Source organism: Misgurnus anguillicaudatus, chromosome 1 (genome assembly GCF_027580225.2).
Source record: "Misgurnus anguillicaudatus chromosome 1, ASM2758022v2, whole genome shotgun sequence".
NCBI lineage: Eukaryota > Metazoa > Chordata > Actinopteri > Cypriniformes > Cobitidae > Misgurnus > Misgurnus anguillicaudatus.
The window spans coordinates 19,072,317-19,092,577 of NC_073337.2; the positions used below are offsets into that span (position 1 = coordinate 19,072,317).

Below are 20,261 nucleotides of genomic sequence, written 5' to 3' on the forward strand. Positions count from 1 at the left end.
TTGAGCATTGCCATACAGAAAGGAAAAAAACAGCACTACATCATATCACAAAGAAAGTAGAAATGTGAACATAGGAAAATATTCTTAGGGAAAACTGTACATGCAGTGCTGTAGGAATTACGTCTCAGTTTTGACATTCTTGTCTGTTGGAGAAAGTCAAGATTTACCTGAGAGCAATTTACCAATTCAGGACAGATTAAAAAAAAACTAATGGAAAATGTATAGATATATGCTTGACACATAATGACAACTTGTTCAACCATCTTGCATGTAAAGACTTATGCTATGGACTAATACCTAAATGTTTATGGGGGTAAGACTATTCAACAGAGAACCAGTATAATACATTTGATATAAATATAGGAATATAGGAAAAACCAGAGCATTTTACATAATCATTTGCATGGATGTACCAAGCATTTGCAACTTCATCAAATAAATAAGAAACTGCATTTTTGATGTGCAGTGATGTGAAGATTAAACAGGTAGTTTTGAGAATTTCAATTCTGATCTGAAATGTACCAAAGCGACTGAGAAAAACTGTAATTACTGATAACCTTAGCACACTGATAAAGTTATGCGTAGTTGCACTATTTGACCACAAGAGGGCAGTGTAATACCGACTAGAACGATTATTGCATAGAAGATTGTGAATGATTCAGGATTTAAACACACGATTAATGTACTATTCAGTGTGTTTGTATCTTTGAATTAAGCGAGTTTAAATTTAAAGCTGCACTATATAATGAATTTGAGTGCACGTCAGTTTTAGAAACCACGTGTTTAAGTTATGCGGAAGAGCTTCTTGACAGATTTTTTTTAACACGAGTAGGAGACAATGCTCACACTGCGGTATGCTCTCTGGACAAAAGCAGCTGTACGTACAGTTTCCAGACATTCGCACATTTCGCAGAGTTGTATCTGCATCTTACTGGTGACCAGCAGAGGGACACACAAGAAAAGGTGACGCGCATGCAAACGCATTTGACTAACAGCGCGCACACACACACAGAGCGTGTAATACTTTTCACGCGTTTTCAAAGTAATACACATGCCATACTTCTGTTTGCAGAGTCCTTTCAACAGTATAAAATTTGTCTATGTCGCGGCTTTGTTGTTTTAAATCAACTGTATGAGTGTTCCCAAACGCACTGTTTACTTTGCAAATCACCGTCACGTGATCACTGTCATCCGCAAGAAGGGACATAGATGAAAACAAGTGATGTGTCAATCTAGCAGCAAGTAACTATTTGCAGTTATTTTATACCTGCTATTTTAAATTACTTTAACCTGGAAATATTTTTAATCGTGTGAATTAAAGTAGAAAGAAAATTGTGTTTTCACTTTAGTGCAAACGATCATAGATTTAAATGCTGTCCATGGTTTGGCTTTTTGATTTACCATGCGCCACCTGTACGATAATTTACAATTTTGCATGTAAGAATAAACTATCAGCCATTCAGCCCATTTATTAAACTGCCCTTTAAGTTTGCAGTGCAGTTTGAATGTCGGATAAGTAAGTGCAGTTACAATATTCTACCACAAGATGGCAGTGTATACCCAACAAATAATTTAATCTAGGTACAATTTACATTGGAGTGTACACTTAGAAATTTTATTAACCCAATATGCAATACAAATGCGGTATTCAATATGGTTCCTCTGCACAAAGCAATATAGTACAGTCGATTCCAATACTAAAGCATACACACTTTATTAAAACAGTAGCCTACTAGATTTCAACAAAAAAAAATTTCCATACAGTTCATCTTGCCAACATATTGTAAGAGAGTGAATAATAATAAATGTTAGTAAGATAGTAAATATTCCAATGTTTTCCTTTAGTGACAAAGAAAAAATTCACTTCATTAATCCCAAACAATTATGATCGTATGTCGCACATAAACCACAATGAAAAGATTAGATTTAACTTGATTGTGAGTCCAGAGGCAAGTACAGAGCCGATGAAATGCAGTTAGTATCTAACCAAAGTGCAAATAGCAATACAAATATTTGAGTTTATACAGTAATGATTTTTAGAAGCAGAGACCAGCTCAATGCAAATGCAATACAAGGTGCAAATAAAGAAGTCCATAATTCATAACATGACGCCCTGAATGGTAAAAAAAAGTTTTATATACATCAAATGATTATTGCAAAAGCAGTAACAATATTTTAATTGCAGTCAAGTTTCTAACAATAATAATATGGTTATTTTATTTTATTTTATTTTCCTTAAAATATCAAAATTAGCACGAACATTTTAGGGCAAAATACAGTAATACATAATTTTTTTACACTGCTGTTAAATCTCTGTAAAAAATTCTTTACCTGATGGTTTGCATGGTGCAATGACACCATTTCACCACGAGAGGGCAGAAAAAGGCCGAGAACATAGGCTGGCTCATTAGCTCGTGCACTGTTGTCTTTACATCACATCACATCACAGGCGCGCTCCAGCACCAACACAACCAAACGGTGTGTTCGCAAGAATAAGGCATCGGTATGTATCTGCGCTGTTTGAAAACAAGACTTATTTATCTTTATGACAACACAAATGTCAGCGCGAGTAAATAACAACACGCGCGCAAATGTCAGCGCGCTCTAATAATAACGCTGCGTTTGTGTTTTCTAATATTTTGTGAAGTACTTCACGTGCTGTATGGATTGTTGTCTGTTAATAGGCTGCTTCCTGTAAATGTAGGTTTGTCGTGTATGTCGTAATATTTTATGTTTCCTGTAAAGTTAGTACAATGTTTTATAACAAAATAACAGACCACTCTGGTTTAAACGGAATGTAGCTGTATAAATCGCGTCACTTTTCAAATATATGCTTGTAAATACATAGTTATAATGCGGCATGTTTTATTTTGTATTATGGGTCGTGAATGTTACCCTATATAAACGTTAAAAGATAGTAGAACGCAAGGAAGTATGTAGAAGTGTTGAAATGTCACAAAACTCTTAAGTTGCCACACCTATGCATATGAGAGATAACTTAACTTACTAACGTTTTTGTCAATGCTTATGCATATAGATGAGTTTTTACGTTATGCAATCCTATTGGTTCATCCCTAATCTTTTGTAATAATTTTGCTGATGCTAGATCTGTGGCTCTGCATCATTTCCAGCCTGTGCATTGTTTTACTGTTCCTAGTTTTTAACAGGTGTTTATGCAGTTCAGCTGCAGACAGGAAGCCCATGGCAGAGGGACCTTTAATCTGTGAGGAGAACGAGCTGGATGGAGGTCAAACTACATCACCTGAGCCCGAAAAGAGCTGCTACAATCAGATAAATGATTCACTGGATTACAGACAAGTGGGAGATGTTACGTGTTCCCAACAAGATTCCCGTGGGCGCTTTGTGAATCCTTGGAAAACATGGCAGTTTCCATCCTACGGCACCATCTGTCGCCTCTTCCTCATGGAGAAGAATAACAGTAATGTTCCCAGTGCCAAAGAGGTAAACACATATTCTGGTGTTTCGATTAGAAGGGATTAGACAGGATTGCAGTGGTTTTGCACTTTGAAGTGAGCACACTAAGTTTGAAACAGTGAGGAAATGATCTCCATCTATCAATAAACAATGGTTTTACAGTAAACACTTCTCTTTTTTACAAGATATTTGTCACTCAGTAGCTTAGATCATTACATTTTTCTCTTTCTTTGACTTTCTTTGAAAGACTTGATATACCCGTGTTGTAATACTAATAAATTAAAGACCCTTCCCTTACTTAAATGCTTAGTTTGTGGTTCATTTTTATTTCTAAAAACATAGTAAGTCTAGTGCACACTAAATTGCATTCTTAAGATGGCAGTATAGTGTCATTTCAAAAGGACAAATGTAACCTTTTGTAGGTTTCGCTGTAATGTCTTGTGATGAAAGAGTTCATTGTACTATGAAAACCTTTTAACTTTCTTCCCAGTCCCAAAATAGCATTTAATCAGACTAGGCTACAAGTCCACTTCTGCAAAGGTACACATGGTGCACATTTGATCAACCACAGCCATACAGTCAAAATTTCCTCTTCATTCAACAGCAAAGCACGCCCATAACAAGAGTATACCACCTCCATATTTGAGCATGATTTTCTGCTCATAAGCATTAGGCTGATCTATGGGTTTAAATAGTTCCAGTTTGGTCAAATTTCTTCATAAAACATTCTTTAAAGAATTAGTCAGTTTTCTTAATAAGAAAATCCAGATAATTTACTCACCACAATGTCATCCAAAATGTTGATGTCTTTCTTTGTTCAGTCGAGAAGAAATTATGTTTTTTAAGGACAACATTCCAGGATTTTTCTCATTTTAATGGACTTTAATGGACCCCAATACTTAAAGGAATAGTCTACTCATTTTCAATATTAAAATATGTTATTACCTTAACTAAGAATTGTTGATACATCCCTCTATCATCTGTGTGCGTGCACGTAAGCGCTGGAGCGCGCTGCGACGCTTCGATAGCATTTAGCTTAGCCCCATTCATTCAATGCTACCATTTAGAGATAAAGTTTTAAAATAAAATAAAATTTAAAAGAGGAACTATATTTTATGGCGTAATATCACTTTTGGGAGTACTTTGACTCGCCTGAAAAGTCTGCTCCCCTTCTCACTCTCATAATGGGAGAGGGAGGGTGTTACTGCGCCGAGTCGATGTACTCCCAAAAGTGCTATTACGCCATAAAATATAGTTCCTCTTTTAAATCCGCTTAGAAAAGCGCTACGTTTTATTTTGTACCACCAAACTTGCTCGTATAACTACTCGTCTTAAATAGGAAAAACGTTGATGTGTTTGGTCACTTCTAACTTTATCTCTAAATGGTACCATTGAATGAATGGGGCTAAGCTAAATGCTATCGAAGCGTCGCAGCGCGCTCCAGCGCTTACGTGCACACACACAGATGATAGAGGGATGTATCAACAATTCTTAGTTAAGGTAATAACATATTTTAATATTGAAAATGAGTAGATTATTCCTTTAACAGTTTTAATGCAGTTTAAAATTGCAGTTTCAAAGGACTCTAAACAATCTCAAATGAGGCATCAGGGTGTCTTATCTAGCGAAACGATTGTCATTTTTGGCAGAAAAATGAAACTACGCCCCAGTGTTTACAAGTGTGGAGAAAGAGGACTGTTTCAACGTTGTGTTATGTGGAATGATACTAATTAATGTCTTCGTGTCAGTTTATTGTTTAAAATGGTCCGCAAATGTGCGTTTCATGTAACGCGTGACCTTTCCACGTCATTACGCAATTACGTGAAGTTGCGCTGACTCGTCACACAGCTGGAGGAAGAAGAAAAGTTGTGGTTTAATAGTGCATATTTTTTATTTTTCTTGCCAAAAATGACAATTGTTTGGCTATATAAGACCCTAATGAATGTTTGGGATCGTTTAGAGTCCTTTGAAGCTGCGTTGAAACTGAACTGCATTAAAATTGTTAAGTGTTGGGGTCCATTAAAATGAGAAAAATACTGCAATGATCCCTTTCAAAAACACAATTTCTTCTCGACTGAACAAAGAAAGACATCAACATTTTGAATGACATGGTGGTGATTAAATTATCTGGATTTTAGCATGTTCAAGTCTAAAGTTCAACCTTTATGTTCTTCTTGGCCAAGAATGGCCTTTGGCAAGATGTCCCAATATGAAGGCTTTCCCAGCAAGCAAAATTTGGAGTGTCAGTGAAACTAATCTAACCATAGTCCAAAAATAGACTGTACGCTTATAACATTTAAAAGAAATGAAAGCAAACAACTTGAACAACTGTTGACTTTGCTAACATAATGGAATATAGTACATCTCCAAGTTATTTTGGCAAAAACGGCATCTTTATTTAAGGTTAAGGTCAAGGTTATTTAGGGTAGAAGTGGGTTACTCATAGCTGGACTATATTGGGTCTATAGTTAGCGGTCATTTCACTCTCTTGGTTTTTGCTTGCTGGTTGCTTGCCAAGTGTTTTTCTTACACCCTGCATTAAAGTGTTGTTTATTCCTCCCTTCATCAGGTCATCTTGCAGGTCTTTGGCAGTAAATTAAAGAGTTATTCAGTTTCTTCGATCAAATATTTACTCCCCCTAATGATTTTGTGCTTTACAGGTTTTCTGGTATAACAAATTATAAACTTAAAAGAAAGGTATGTTTGTAAAAAAAAAAACGACTTAAATTTCCTAAAATAATTCAGGCATAGTCCTGGCTTTATTTAACTATGTGGCAAGAAACCAGACTAGCAATGGTGCAGAAAATAAGAAATTGTTATGCTGTTTGTAAAAGTGATTTTTTTCAGAAAGCAGTCCAAACAAGCAGTTAAGCAAGCTGTAAATTTATTAAGACAGGATCCGAAGTCTATTTAGTTGTTGTTGGTTTAATACACTTGGGTGTCTGGCTTCATTAAGATTTTAAGGTTTAAGGTTTTATTTCATGCTTTGCAGTGTGTTTACATTTATTAATTTATCCAAATTTGCATAAACATTTAATTGAGTTAAATCAAATGAAATGCATTTTTCGTTTAGTTTGTTTCCTTTGAATAGAGCCAATAGCTGCGTTTCCATTACCCTTTAAATTGCAAATTAAAAATACGGCCAGTGGAAACCGAGGAGCAACCTTCTGATCTTTATGATGAAGCCAATACGGAAGTGATTTAAACTGCAATTCATCGACTGGCCACTAGAGGCTCGCTCCAATTCCCATAGACCACCATGTTAAAATGCCCAACTTTACGGTAGAAAATATGTTTACAGCCTGGTACAAAAATTGCTTTTGGTCTATAAAGCTAATTTTGCCCTTCATGACAACTGTGAGGGAGGTTAATTTTTTTGTAACTCATCCGTTTAAATGATATTAAGCCTTAAAATTATAATTAAGGGCGTGGCCACTTGAGTGACGTTGAACTGCCACTGCTGTAACTAGAATCGAGCTACGCGTGCATGGTTTTAGCAACCAGTCACCTCAGCTTCACCCATTTTCGGATATCCGCAAGTGATGCGAGGTGACGCGCGGCCAATATGGCGACGGCAGGCACCGCCTACATTAAGCTTCAAAAACGATCTTCAGAAACCTATGGGTGATGTCACGGACACTACGTCCATCTTTTTTTTACAGTCTATAATGGAAACACGGCAATTTCGCTAAAACTCCCATATATTGGTAAGGTTAAAGGAATAGTCTACTCATTTTCAATATTAAAATATGTTATTACCTTAACTAAGAATTGTTGATACATCCCTCTATCATCTGTATGCGTGCACGTAAGCGCTGGAGCGCGCTGCGACGCTTCGATAGCATTTAGCTTAGCCCCATTCATTCAATGCTACCAATCAGAGATAAAGTTAGAAGTGACCAAACACATCAACGGTTTTCCTATTTAAGACGAGTAGTTATACGAGCAAGTTTGGTGGTACAAAATAAAACGTAGCGCTTTTCTAAGCGGATTTAAAAGAGGAACTATATTTTATGGCGTAATAGCACTTTTGGGAGTACTTGGACTCGGCACAGTAACACTCTCCCTCTTCCATTATGAGTCGAAGTACTCCCAAAAGTGCTATTACACCATAAAATATAGTTCCTCTTTTAAATCCGCTTAGAAAAGCGCTACGTTTTATTTTGTACCACCAAACTTGCTCGTGTAACTGCTCGTCTTAAATAGGAAAAACATTGATGTGTTTGGTCACTTCTAACTTTATCTCTAAATGGTACCATTGAATGAATGGGGCTAAGCTAAATGCTATCGAAGCGTCGCGGCGCGCTCCGGCGCTTGCGTGCGCGCGCACAGATGATGGAGGGATGTGTCAACTCTTCTTGGTTGGGGTGATAACATAGTTTGATATTGAAAATGAGTAGACTATTCCTTTAAGGTTTTCACGCTCGCACGAGGTGGTTTTTCAGGCAATTTGGAAAAGGTTTATTTTGCAAAATAGCATGAAAACAGTTCATTTTGCCAACAAAATTTGAGAGTGTGCCACTGAATTTTACATCCAGTCGTACATGTGCAACCAGTACATTTGACCACTTTTTTTTGTGATTTGACACTGAATTTGAAACAGCACACTACTTTCTTAATCTATCATTAAAGTATTTTTTAGTAATACAGTGGAAATTTGTAGAAATGTGAATATTTGGTTAGCATGTTGATTTACAGTGTGTGCCCCTAAATTTTCTGCTTGCGCCCCTAAAATGTTCAGTTGGGGGCCACTGTGCTCCTAGTGAAAAAAGTTAGTCTGGAGCCCTGTATGCGAGTCACATAAAGTGACAGACAGTGTACTAATAAAAGTGCAGAAATGTTATAAAAATATTTTATTTCCTTATTTCAAATGTATTGGAAACATTACACATTTAATTTCAAATGAAAGCATTATTTTGCATATATTGCAAAATTTACAAGTATGTCTTGTTCTTTTGAAGGGAACAAAGAAAATGAAAAGTAAGCTGTTGAACGTTTTTAAGGTTTCACTTCACTTTTTATTATTGAGTAATAACTCAAAACAAGTAGTGTGGATATCATCATTACCAATGGGTCTTTTATTTTTTTATTACACTACTACATTTATAAGTAAATCATTTCCAATGCAGAAATATTACTTATAACAGTGGTTTATGAGGTTACTAATGTTGCAGTGCTTTTTTTATTAAACACAACTGTATATGGGTCAATTACATGAAGGACAGGTACCTATTAGTATGTATTTTGCCTCATGCTTTATCACGTTTGTCTGTCCTCAGGAACTGGACAGTGAACTACCTGTCCATGAGCCATATTTTGTCCAGCACCCGGATCAGTGCATGCCGGCGAGCTCGTCTATGCGAGTGACATGGCTGGGTCATGCCACTGTACTGGTGGAGATGGACGGACTGGTGCTTTTGACCGATCCCATGTTCAGCCAGAGAGCCTCTCCAATGCCATTCATGGGCCCGAAGCGTTACCGTGGCCCACCCTGCACTGTACAACAGCTTCCTCGACTAGATGCCGTCGTGATCAGCCACTCGCACTACGATCACCTCGACGCAGATTCGGTGGCAGCGCTCAATGCTCGATTTGGTTCTGAGCTGCGCTGGTTCGTCCCGCTCGGGTTGGCTGAATGGATGCAGAAAGCAGGCTGTGAGAACGTCATCGAGCTGGACTGGTGGGCGGGCGAGCGGATTCCCGGTCATGATGATGTTAGGGTTTTTTGCACACCTGCGCAGCACTGGTGCAAACGCTCAGCTTTGGATGACAACAAAGCATTGTGGGGAAGCTGGACTGTCGTGGGACCTCGTAATCGTTTCTTCTTTGCTGGAGATACAGGGTACTGCTCCTCATTTCAGGAGATAGGGAAACATTTTGGACCGTTTGACCTGGCTGCCATCCCGATAGGAGCATACCTGCCCAGGTACATTTACGTTTACTCATTTAGCAAATGCTGTGACTGGCATGGCATGAAAGAACAAGTGTGGTTGTTTTTCTAGTGTATTTATAATGATTGAACTTCTTTAGAGGGATCATGAAATCTCAGCATGTGGACCCAGAAGAGGCTGTTAAGATCCATATCGACATTAAGGCGAGAAACTCATTGGCCATTCACTGGGGGACTTTTGCTTTAGCTTATGAGGTATGAGCTTGTCTGCCTTTTCCACACAAACACAAGCATGATTTCATTCTCTCAGTCTGAATGGTTTTGAGCTAGCTAGTTGTCTCATACTGTGTAATTGTTGTTCGGGGAGTCCAGGCTTTGTTGTTGTATTGCATCAGGCTTTACTGCCCTGCCTACATAACTCTCTGTGGGAGTATGTGATATGAAGAAGTATTTAGCTGAACACATTATTGTATTAATAAATATTGCATATAGAATTATTTAGGAATTATCGCAGGGATTTTCAAACTTTATTGTCAGCCGAACCCCCTTGACCTAGTAAATATAAATAGCACATTTGCCTGATTAACCATTTATTTTTCATCAATTTCATAGTAGTATTTTACATAGTTTTTGTTATTACCTGTTATTGGACCTTTGTCTGGTCATTTTCTTTTATTGGCACATCATCTCCGTTCATTTTTTATTATTTTAATTTTCTGATACATTGTAGTGTGTAATGGTCACATGCAATGCAGAGTAAAGAAATAAATTAATTTATTTTTTAGTAAGTAGTTATTTAGATAATGTTTTTAATTTTAAATAATTTATTTACATTTTTATGCATTTTGCAGGTGCATTTTTCTTCAGTATTACACAGCCATACTTTAGATCGGGGTAGGCATTCCTGGTCCTGGAGGGTCACTGTCCGGCAAAGTTTAACCAAATACACCTATATGCCATTTCCAAGTTATAATCCTGCAGCCTTTTATTCGATTTTTAAGGTGTGTTTGATTAGGGTTGGAGCTAAACTTTGCAGGACAGTGGCCCTCCAGGACCAGGGATGCCCACCCCTGTTTTAGATATAGCGGGGTCAATGACGTGACGTTAATTATTTTGTGTCTGTATGGTTAAATTAACGGTTAAAATTTCAAAATACATTTGCAGATTATTTTTATACATTCTCTTTTTTGAGGACCAAGTCTAAAATTTCTGGTTTAATTTCATTTTGAAAGAATATCTGGGGGATAATTGCAGAAATGTCAATGTGGTGTAACCGGTGTGTGTCAATTGGTGTAACTAGTATTTTTTTAAATGAAAATATAAAAAAAAGTGGAATAAAATATAATTATCTAGTTAAGTGTAATATGATTTTGATAGTGCTGGGCAAGGATTAATCGCGATTGATCGCATACAAAATGTAAGTGTTTTTTGGCATAATATATGAGTGTGTGCTCTGTGTAATTATTATGTATATATAAATACACACACACACACATTCATGTATGTATTTAAGAACCATTTAAATGTTTATATATATTTATTCATATTTTTATATATTTTATATTAAAAATAAATTTTAAAAAATGATATATAAGTAAAACAATTCTGAAATGAATATATGAATGTGTGTGTGGTTAAATATACACAATAATTAGACACAGTACACGCACATATATTATGCAGAAAATCACTTTTATTTTGTATGCGATTAATCGCGATTAATCTTTGCCCAGCACTAGATTTTTTACATACAATTTTACATAATTTGTCAAAGATTATTTAGAAAACAGAGCTGGGGCCTCATTTATAAAATGCTGCATAGAAACCATCCTACATTTGATCTTACGATCATTTATCAACAATGTGTAGGTGTGATTCATAAAATGAACGTACGCACAGAAAACACGCCTACCCCTTTCTTTCAGATGTGAAATCTATAAATTACAAATGACCTTGAACTTGCGCAGTTGAGCAGTTTCAGATCTCTGCCTTTAAACAACGCCTAATTAATGTCATAGATATAAAAAAGAGTGCTTGTCAGTGTTTAAATTCTTTATAAGCAGCAAGAATGGCTTATATTTTTTTTAAAAATGCAGCAATCAGATAAGCAAAAGTGCGTACGTCTGCTCAGACCCTGACGTAAGCACTTTTCCACGTCAAAGACGTTTTTTATAAATATGGACTTTGCCGTGATTTTTGCGTACGCACACTTTACGATGAAATCTGTGTGTACGCACGCTTTATAAATGAGGGCCCTGTTTTCAGCATATGTCAGGACAAATATTACAAAAACGCATTAAAATTTACATTTAGAAATAACGAATAAAATTATATTTTAAAATGATTTTTTTATGATTACGCTTACATGCCATCAAGGTGGATAAAATATTTAATATTTCTCATTCTTTTGCGCAATTGGAGGTTACACCATTTGACATTTTCAGGTCCATTCAGTCCAACTTTCATAAAAATGGTGCAAATGTAATTTTTTATTGCATAAAATTAACATAAATACACTATGTGCATTGAAATAAACCTGATGTGTGCTTTTAAACAAGGTTTTTAAAAAGATTTTTGAATTTCTCATCTTACCAAACCACTTGTTGCCACTGACCCAGCTACAGTACCACCACCAACCTGAGAAAAACATGTATTTCAGAAGAAGGCAGGTGCTTCAAGGATAAAAGTTCCTTGAAATAAAAGTAGTCAAGCATAAGTTCCTACATGTGTTCAGGTGAAAAAAACAAGAAAGCATTACCACAGATATATGTCAATTTTGTCAAGTCTATGTTGGTGTAGCACAGGGGTGTCCAGACTTTTTTGTGTGGTGATCTACTTTTAAAATGATAAAGCAGACAAGATCTACCTGCTAAAAAACACAGTTACATTTTTTAATAACACTTTAAATGCGTGTTAGGACTATAATGCATATCTCTACATTGAATTTAAGGCTGTCCCCATTAGGCTACTCCATTATTTTTGAGAGTATAGTTCCTATCTGCCTAGAAAATCGCAACTTTTAATTTTCCGTCGGCCTTAGTACACGATGTAACTACAGAAGAGTCAAGTTTTAAATAGGAAAAATATCGAAACTCTTTGGTTATTTTTTAGCACAATGCTAATGGTCTAATCAGATTCAATGAATTATGCTAAGCTATGCCAAATCGACTGAATCGATTCCAAAACTGTAAAAATCAAATGTTTAACTGCTATAAAGACAAACGGTCATCATTTAAATTAGGGATGCACGATATATCGGCCGACATATCGTTATCGGCCGATAACTGCTTATTTTTATCGGACTGATAGCAAAATTAGGCCGATAAATGAAAGCCGATAAATGATGGATTATTTTGGTTTGTTGAACCACTTCACTTGCTCATTGCTGGCCATGTGAAGTTTTGATTGGTGCTTTCTGTGACATAGCACGAAGATGACACATGTTGCAGGCTGAAGAAGAGTATGCTAGTCTAGCGCAAAGACAAGATGTCCGCGGTCTGGGAGTTTTCATTGTGAAATTAATATGAATATTTATCGGCCTATATATTGGTTATCGGCCCCCAAATATAAAGAGTTATCGGTATCTGCCAAAATTTCCTTATCGGTGCTTCCCTAAATAGTTCCTATAATTTAAAGCAGTTTTTGTTTCTGCTACCATCAAAATGCATGACTGTCAACATGTTTCTAGCCCTTGTTTACTGCCATCCAGTGGACACTGTTACATAGTGTTATTAACTGCTTTTATTGTTTATTCACTTCCCTTTAGTATTATCTTGAACCTCGCAGCCGTTTGCATGAAGCTATGGTGAATCATGAACTGAATCCAGATCTGTTCTTCACGCTTCATCACGGAGAGTCACGCATGATCAACCAGGACACAGAGACTTCCAGCTAGAAACAAATCAAGGCAATATACAGACACAAAAATCACCTATCAGGACATTACTTTTGTGATCGTAGATGGTCCAGCAGCTGGACTGTGGATGGAATATAATGTGAATGTATGATTAGAAAATGATTAGATTTATACTTGGGTGTATATTATGGTCTGGCTCTAATAAAAAATATACCACTACTAAATTGATCCTCGTTTTCTGATGGAAACTTACCTTTGCAGATGTTTCCACAGCGTCAATAAAACGGAGCACTAAACCTTAGGAAATTCACTTTATTTGCAATAGTTTAATAACATCATTCCTCAGATAAAAATGCAATATTACAGGAATATACAGCAGAGATTAATTTAAAACTTCCTGTCAAGAACCATACAATCTAAAGATATTTTTTAGTTTTTATTTACTGGTAGCGTGCGTTAAGCAAGACACACTCTGTCACCAAAGACAGACTGACAGATACAGATACAAACTGTACAATCACTTATTTACAAATCCAATTTTTTGGTTGGTTTTTCGTTTCACTTTTTTGGAAAACAGGAGTAGAAAAAGTGATTGAATCTTTAGATTTATGTAGCGTAATCTTTTTCAAATCTAAATGAACAAATGAAAGAACAATGAAATGAAACAAAAGAGTTTCAGCAAAAGTAGAGGAGGAAATGACAGACCATGCAGACGTCTCACAGAGGTTTCAAAAAAACACCCGGGGTCTAAAGTTGAATAAAATCTCCGAAATGCGAACGACCTCTGTGTTTTCAATGAGAGACCTGAATGATCAGCGCTGATGCCTTCAGATTCTACCAAAAGCACGACATCGACTAAACATTTTCATTTGGCTCAAGACTACAATTCCCATCCGCACCGCCAACCGAAACAAAAGTTGCTTGTGTGCTCATCAAAACAAAGCAACCGAGGCAAGATTTCTCCATTTGTGAACTGATTCAACACCCCGCACGCATGAAAATAATGTAATGCAATTACAGCTTCCATAAAACATCTCGTCTAGACACAGAATTACAGGCTGGGTCTGCAGATAAGCCAGCTCATCGTGGTGCTATCAGGAAATAAAATCCCTCAGTCCTGCCACTTATTAGAGAAACCAGCTAGATCCCAAAAAATCAAGCCTGGAGCTTCATGTGCTCAACCGGATATTACCTCTTTCTCTGCAGATAGAAAGCATGATGTGATGAAGACTAAGTTAAAACTATATTCACTCATACATGAAAATTTGTGCAATAAGTACTCCTTTACTTTTTGAGCTCCTCATTAAAATCTTTATCGTTCGGCCCATTTTTTGTCTCTCTCTCTCTCTCTAGTGCTACATTCGCTGGGTGGAACTGGAGGCAGGGAAACGCCACTCTTGATTGGCTCTTTAGCGTATATTAATACCTCAGCATTCAATTGGCTGCGATTCACCCATTATTTAGGGCTCCAATACCAATAATACCGCTCCTACTGCATAAAAAGGCCTGCATTAATTTCTCCTCTAGTCCCACCTGCTGAAATGCTGAAACTATGGCAAGATTGACGTTTTGAGCTTAGGGCGAAATTAATATTTACACACAACTAAAATCTATGCATAAATTCATCCTTTACTCGGATTATGTGTACGATGTATGGAACTAAACGTGGTTTAAATGTGCAAATCGTGATTATTGCATCACCACCTTAGCTTTTAGTTTTAGCATTAAAACTCATTTACGCACTACATTAACTTATTATAATATCAAATTAACAGTCATATAAAGGAGAATATCGGAGATACGTGCTACACAAAGGTTTAACCAGAGGGCGAACGTTGCACCTGTCTAAGCTTTCTCCGGGTCAAAGGTCAGCACGCACCTTCAGTCTTACATGAACCCACAAATCGAAACCGTCTAACCGGATACTTCAATAAAGATTTCTTTCATCTAATGCTGCGTTTACACCAACCGCGTTTCAGGCGTTAAAATCGCGTCTAGTTTGCCGCTTGAACAGTTTGAATGCATTCGCGCGTCTAGAGCGAAGTACACGCGCGGAAAAAGCAAGCATTTGACGCGCGTCACAGGCAAAATCCGCTTCTTGTGGGAGGGGCAAGTGCTATGCGGTTGTCTGTTTGCAAGATGGCTGATGTTCATTGTGCATTTATCGAGAGAGTTACCGGTTTGTATTTAGTCACCTTACTAGGGGGAAAATAAACGGTGCGAGTCGATAAACGTCACGTGACTCAAAAGTGAAATGTGTTTTACAATTTACCAGGTTGCCCAATGTCCTCACTGACACTCTTCCAAGTGAGGTCCCTTTTATTCCTGTCTCTATAGAAATAAGAACGTATGTCATATAGCTCCGGGTGACTGCTTACGGACAATATCAAGCGTTCATTCATGTTGAACGAGTGACTCTGGGCGGGGCTGCCGCCACAGCAGCAAGCATGGTCCTGATTGGTTAACGCAGCGCGAAAATCCGCCAAAGTTCACATTTTTCAACTTGGGCGTCAGCCGCAAATTCGTGTCAAACGCAAAATGCAGAAAAAGCACAATTTGCGCATAGCGCGCCAGACACTTAATTCGCACCATTCGCGTGAACTAGACGCGCGAATGAGGCGGAATTGCGTCTGCCGCGCCAAACGCCTCTGACTTAACATTGAAATCACTCACGCTTGATGCCTCAACCGCGGCTGGTGTAAACGCAGCATAAGGCCTAGTTCACACGGACACGGGTATTTTATAACTGGAGTTTTTCCTCCTGCGGTTTAAAAAAATACCCTCCACACGTGCTCGATTTAAAAGAAATCTCCGCCTACATGAACACGCAAAAACACGTGATCACTCGCTGTCAAGAGCATGCCACACCAGCAGGCGGTGGTATAACTCAAATCATAAAGCCACCTTGGCCAATCAGAAGCCTAACAAAAGTGACGTCGCAAGGCAAAAACCCCGGTTTTACTGTCTACACGACAACACCGCAACCGGCATTTCTTAAAATACTAATTTTCAAAAATGTTCGGTTTCAGTGACGTCATACTGCGTTTCCACGTGGACGAACGGCCGACAGCGTAAAAAAAGTCACAGTTATAAAAATACCCGCGTCCGTGTGGACAAGGCCTAAATGGCACACTGGGCCAGATCTGCAACGTATCCGCTGACTTCCGGTATGGATCCGGCCCAAAGTCGTCTGCTGTCTGTTCCTTCATTACTGGGTTCAATCAGGTAAAACAAAACAATCACTCTAAAGACAAAAAAAATTCAACAAATGTGTTTCCAAAGAAGGGTTTTGGGGGGCTTTGCATTGCCAAAATGCTTCAATCTTCAAACCAGTCCATGTACACGAATCTATTTTTACAACTAAGCGTTTTTAGGGAAAGTTAAGTATGTAACTGCTACAGATAAATGCACCTCACAACCAAACCGAAATACCTTTCGCCAATTTTGGCCGTACCCTTCACAAGTGCGAAAGATCAACATTTCATAAATATATCTCCTATATTAAAATATATAAAATAACTTCTGATTCTCTGAGAGAGGAAAGCTACATTTAAATGATTTGGGCGAAAAAACACCACTGAGAAACTTAATAAAATATTCAGCGAGTCAAATATTTGGTACCAGGCCTGAGCGCAACACAGCGCTCTGTTTCATAAAAGATCGTTCATCCGCCGACGCGCGTTTCATTCAACACAAAGGGCTGATTTTGTACAAGTGGGTGCTCGGAGGGAACCTAATGCGTAATAAAATCAAGCCCTCTGAATCGAAATCTCATTGCACTCATCCCTCAATAAGCGCCCAACAATCCTGCCGTCTCAAAAGAGCTACCGCGGTGAATACGAATGATTTACTCTATATTTCTCTTCTATCATATATTTGTAATTTCTATCTATACGTATAAGTCACTACATACATTCTCCAACACTGTTGTGTGTAGCCACCCTGACATTCAGCAGTTTTTTTCACGTCTTTTCTATAGTCTATAAAAAAATATACAATCATTGGCTAATGAAGGGAGAGTCTGTATACTGCTATGTCCATTCTTCAGACTCCATGCAAATGCATTCAAACAAGCTTAGCTTCAAACCTCTGATCTGTGATCAGTTAAATCTCAACCCCAAATGCAGATTGTCTATGTGACTTAAGTGGGAATGAATGTGATTGACCAACCTACTGTACGTGGGGACACCATAATAGGATTTTACTTCACTGTGATGTCTGCATAAGAAAAGAGACGAACAGTGAACGAATGAAAAGGTATAAAGGGAAAAGAGTGAAAGAAAGAGAGCCGCTCTTGCGTATCATGCACCTTTCAGCTGGATGAGCACAAGATATGCAAAATCACTTCCGCGCCAAGACGTTTCTTCTCCTCGGTCTGTATTATTTACACCGTGTTCGCGCTTCCTCAATGTTTCAAACGAAAGGTTAATCGAAAGCTCAGCACACCAAAATAATCCTCATGCACAGATAATCAACAGAAGAAAAACATCAAACCAAACCGACCCGCACGATATTTTATTTGAAAATACTCAATACTCAAATGCACCCTATTTCAAGTATGACAGGTTTAAATTTAAAGTTCTGTAACGAAATACACAACAGTGAATAAATTCTCTCTTAGATTTTTGTACAGCTGAATGAAACTGTTGTACAGTCAAAGTTATTGCATTGTTTTTGCATATCTTGTGGTATGCAAGCACATACGCATGCACACGCGCACTCATACTGCATATATACTAAACACGAACACTAACACTGTCCTGCAAATATACTAAACACGGACACTCGCACATACACAACCAAGGCCTCGAAAAAATATGCCTGGGGCAGCCTCACGATGTGGGAGATATGGGAGCGTGGTGGTGGTGGTGGTGGAAAGGGCAGGTGGCTACATTTTTCCCAAATAGTTTTCACGAGCATTGCATCGAGACTTCCCGTAAGGAACTTCGCTCACAACCAAAAGCATATGACCGGTGAAAGAAAATTTTAAAAGGCCTGGAATAAAACGCCAGGTAAAACTCACTAGACAAAAATAGTTCATTATCTATTCGTATATGGAAAGAGAGATTTATATAATAGTGGTGTATTGTGTGGCACAAAAACAGAAAGAAGCCTGGAAGCGGATTGGTCAGGTCGCCATCACTTCATACAATGTGTCATTTCTCATGAAAGGATGTTTTATTCCACACAACAAGCGTATGCTTCAACACCTTATTATTTGCATAATAGATAAATAAGTAATTCTTTATGTGTGTGTGTGTATGCGTAACTGCATGGATATAGTGCTAAACCCTGCAGAAAAAATATCCTTATCAACAGTATTAATTAATAATGACGTTAAAAATAATCGTTGTGTAATGGCGATGACACTGCTGATGTCGAAACTTTCGTGATGAGTTTTAGCCCTGTGTGAACTACATAAGAGTTGTTTTTCTTTAATGACGCGCTACCCAGACATCCCTGAATGCTTCCTTCTCCTCAAAGTGCACCTTTACTGACCTCTGCTGTCGGCTGATTGTTTCTGGAGATCAGCGGCGAAGAAACGTCAGTAGTTTCGTCTGATCCAACAGCAGCATAGGAAACCGCGTGACCTATCAGTGCTACCTGCGTCCAGGTGAGTTTTACTGCTCATTTACAGCTCGTGAGCTACCAATAAACGATATGAGAGAAACAGTCCCCCCCAAACACGCTCCACCTCGGACAGGAATAAATAAATAAATAGCTTTTTGTCTGTAAGAGGCATTGGAGTCACAACACTGCATCTGGCATAAACATCTTAAACGCTTTCCATAGAAATAATAATAATAGTAATAATAATAATAATAATTTAGAAAAGAAAACAGCATCCACCTGTGTGCAATCCAAGATAAACGTTACGAACACCATATACTGGAAAAAAAGGAAAGTAAAAACTGCAGAATAATAAAGCAGATTGGGAAGTCAAAGGCCACTGATGCAATGACCTGTACCTTTCACAGCTGGCAGCTACCTGAAAGCCGTAACGGTACACAAACGAGAGAAATTCAGGGAGTTTCATTCAGTCTTCCACTGATTATGGGTAGAAATCAAATTGAAAAGCAGCAACTTAAATAAAAACCCTGTAAAAGGTCAAGGGTGGTTGCAGATGACTCTTCTCCTGATGAATGGATGATGGACAGCCCCGTGAAAAGTGAGACAGCTGCTATATTGGGCTTCGCCACTCCAGTTTGTCCGATTAAGTCTTTCTGAGCAACCCTCGAACTTGGGACCGCTCCTGGACGGCAAATTCCCACAGGATCCAGCACCGTACATCCGGACCGGAGGAGGTGATGGCCGTGGATTCCTACAGGCCTGGCACGGTCCTACTTAGTCCCCCAGGCTCCCGCCGACAGACGTATCCCGTTCAGTGGTTAACAGCGCATCTTGTCAAATCCTTCTTACTGCAATCAAGGTTGTGAGAACTGTGAGGCACTTTAGAAACACACACACAAACATGTACACGCGCCTACTTTCGCTCGTGCTCTCGCAAACACACGGACGAACTAAAAACCAACTCAGTCTCGGCTAAGCAGAATGGCCTGATACCCCTACGGTAGGTACACGCAACAAACGGTCAGACTGCAGGACGGCAGTGTCCTCGGCGAGAGTTGGGCTAAGACGCAGGAAGTCCTCCGTGCTGATGTTGCCCCTACAAACTCGTCACGCACTCCATGTCCTCGTCCTCCATCAGGGCACTGTTCCGTTGCCCCGCCCCCTCGGCGAGGTCTAACTCCTCCCCGAGAAGCTCGTCTGACCCCGCGGCCGAAGAGAGCCCCAGCGCGTGGCCGCAACGAGACTCCTGTGTACCAGCGTCTCTGCACTGAATGAACGGTAGCAGGTTTCCGTTGGCGTTCGGTGGAGCGTTTGCGTTGAGAATGTTATCGGCTGCGTTCTCCATCTCCTCCATGGTCATGTCGCAGGCATCCGCTAGTTCCTGCTTCGCTACCTGGATAAAGGATGGATCCTGTGCATAGCGACCCAAGCCTTCAGATATCAACACCTGAATAGGGAAAGAAACAAAAGATCATTAGTCCAGACCTAAAGCTCCTCCCACTTTGTCAC

General features: G+C 38.6%; 2 protein-coding genes across 15 annotated transcripts in view; one reads left to right on the forward strand and one right to left on the reverse strand.

The window, feature by feature from the left end:
- The first annotated feature begins 659 nt into the window (after positions 1 to 659).
- napepld (N-acyl phosphatidylethanolamine phospholipase D) lies at positions 660 to 13,227 on the forward strand. Of its 4 annotated transcripts, none has more exons than XM_055189815.2 (5): positions 660 to 963; positions 3,168 to 3,462; positions 8,715 to 9,361; positions 9,466 to 9,580; positions 13,092 to 13,227. In XM_055189815.2, exons 1-5 carry the CDS (start codon positions 839 to 841, stop codon positions 13,218 to 13,220), a joined length of 1,311 nt encoding a protein of 436 aa, XP_055045790.2. In that variant the 5' UTR covers positions 660 to 838; the 3' UTR covers positions 13,221 to 13,227. The 4 variants fall into 4 exon arrangements, with proteins under 4 accessions (XP_055045790.2, XP_055045793.2, XP_055045792.2 ...); XM_055189818.2 differs by having other exon boundaries at positions 848 to 963; positions 3,158 to 3,462; XM_055189817.2 differs by lacking the exon at positions 660 to 963 and adding an exon at positions 2,363 to 2,503.
- Positions 13,228 to 13,479: 252 nt separating this feature from the next.
- cacna1c (calcium channel, voltage-dependent, L type, alpha 1C subunit) overlaps positions 13,480 to 20,261 on the reverse strand; it is a 181,982-nt gene continuing 175,200 nt past the window's right edge. For all 11 annotated transcript variants that reach the window (XM_073867683.1, XM_073867656.1, XM_073867681.1 and 8 more), the window contains one exon: positions 13,480 to 20,199. In XM_073867683.1, coding sequence (XP_073723784.1) covers positions 19,849 to 20,199 — 351 coding nt within the window. In that variant the 3' untranslated portion in view covers positions 13,480 to 19,848. The remainder of the gene's footprint in view (positions 20,200 to 20,261) is intronic.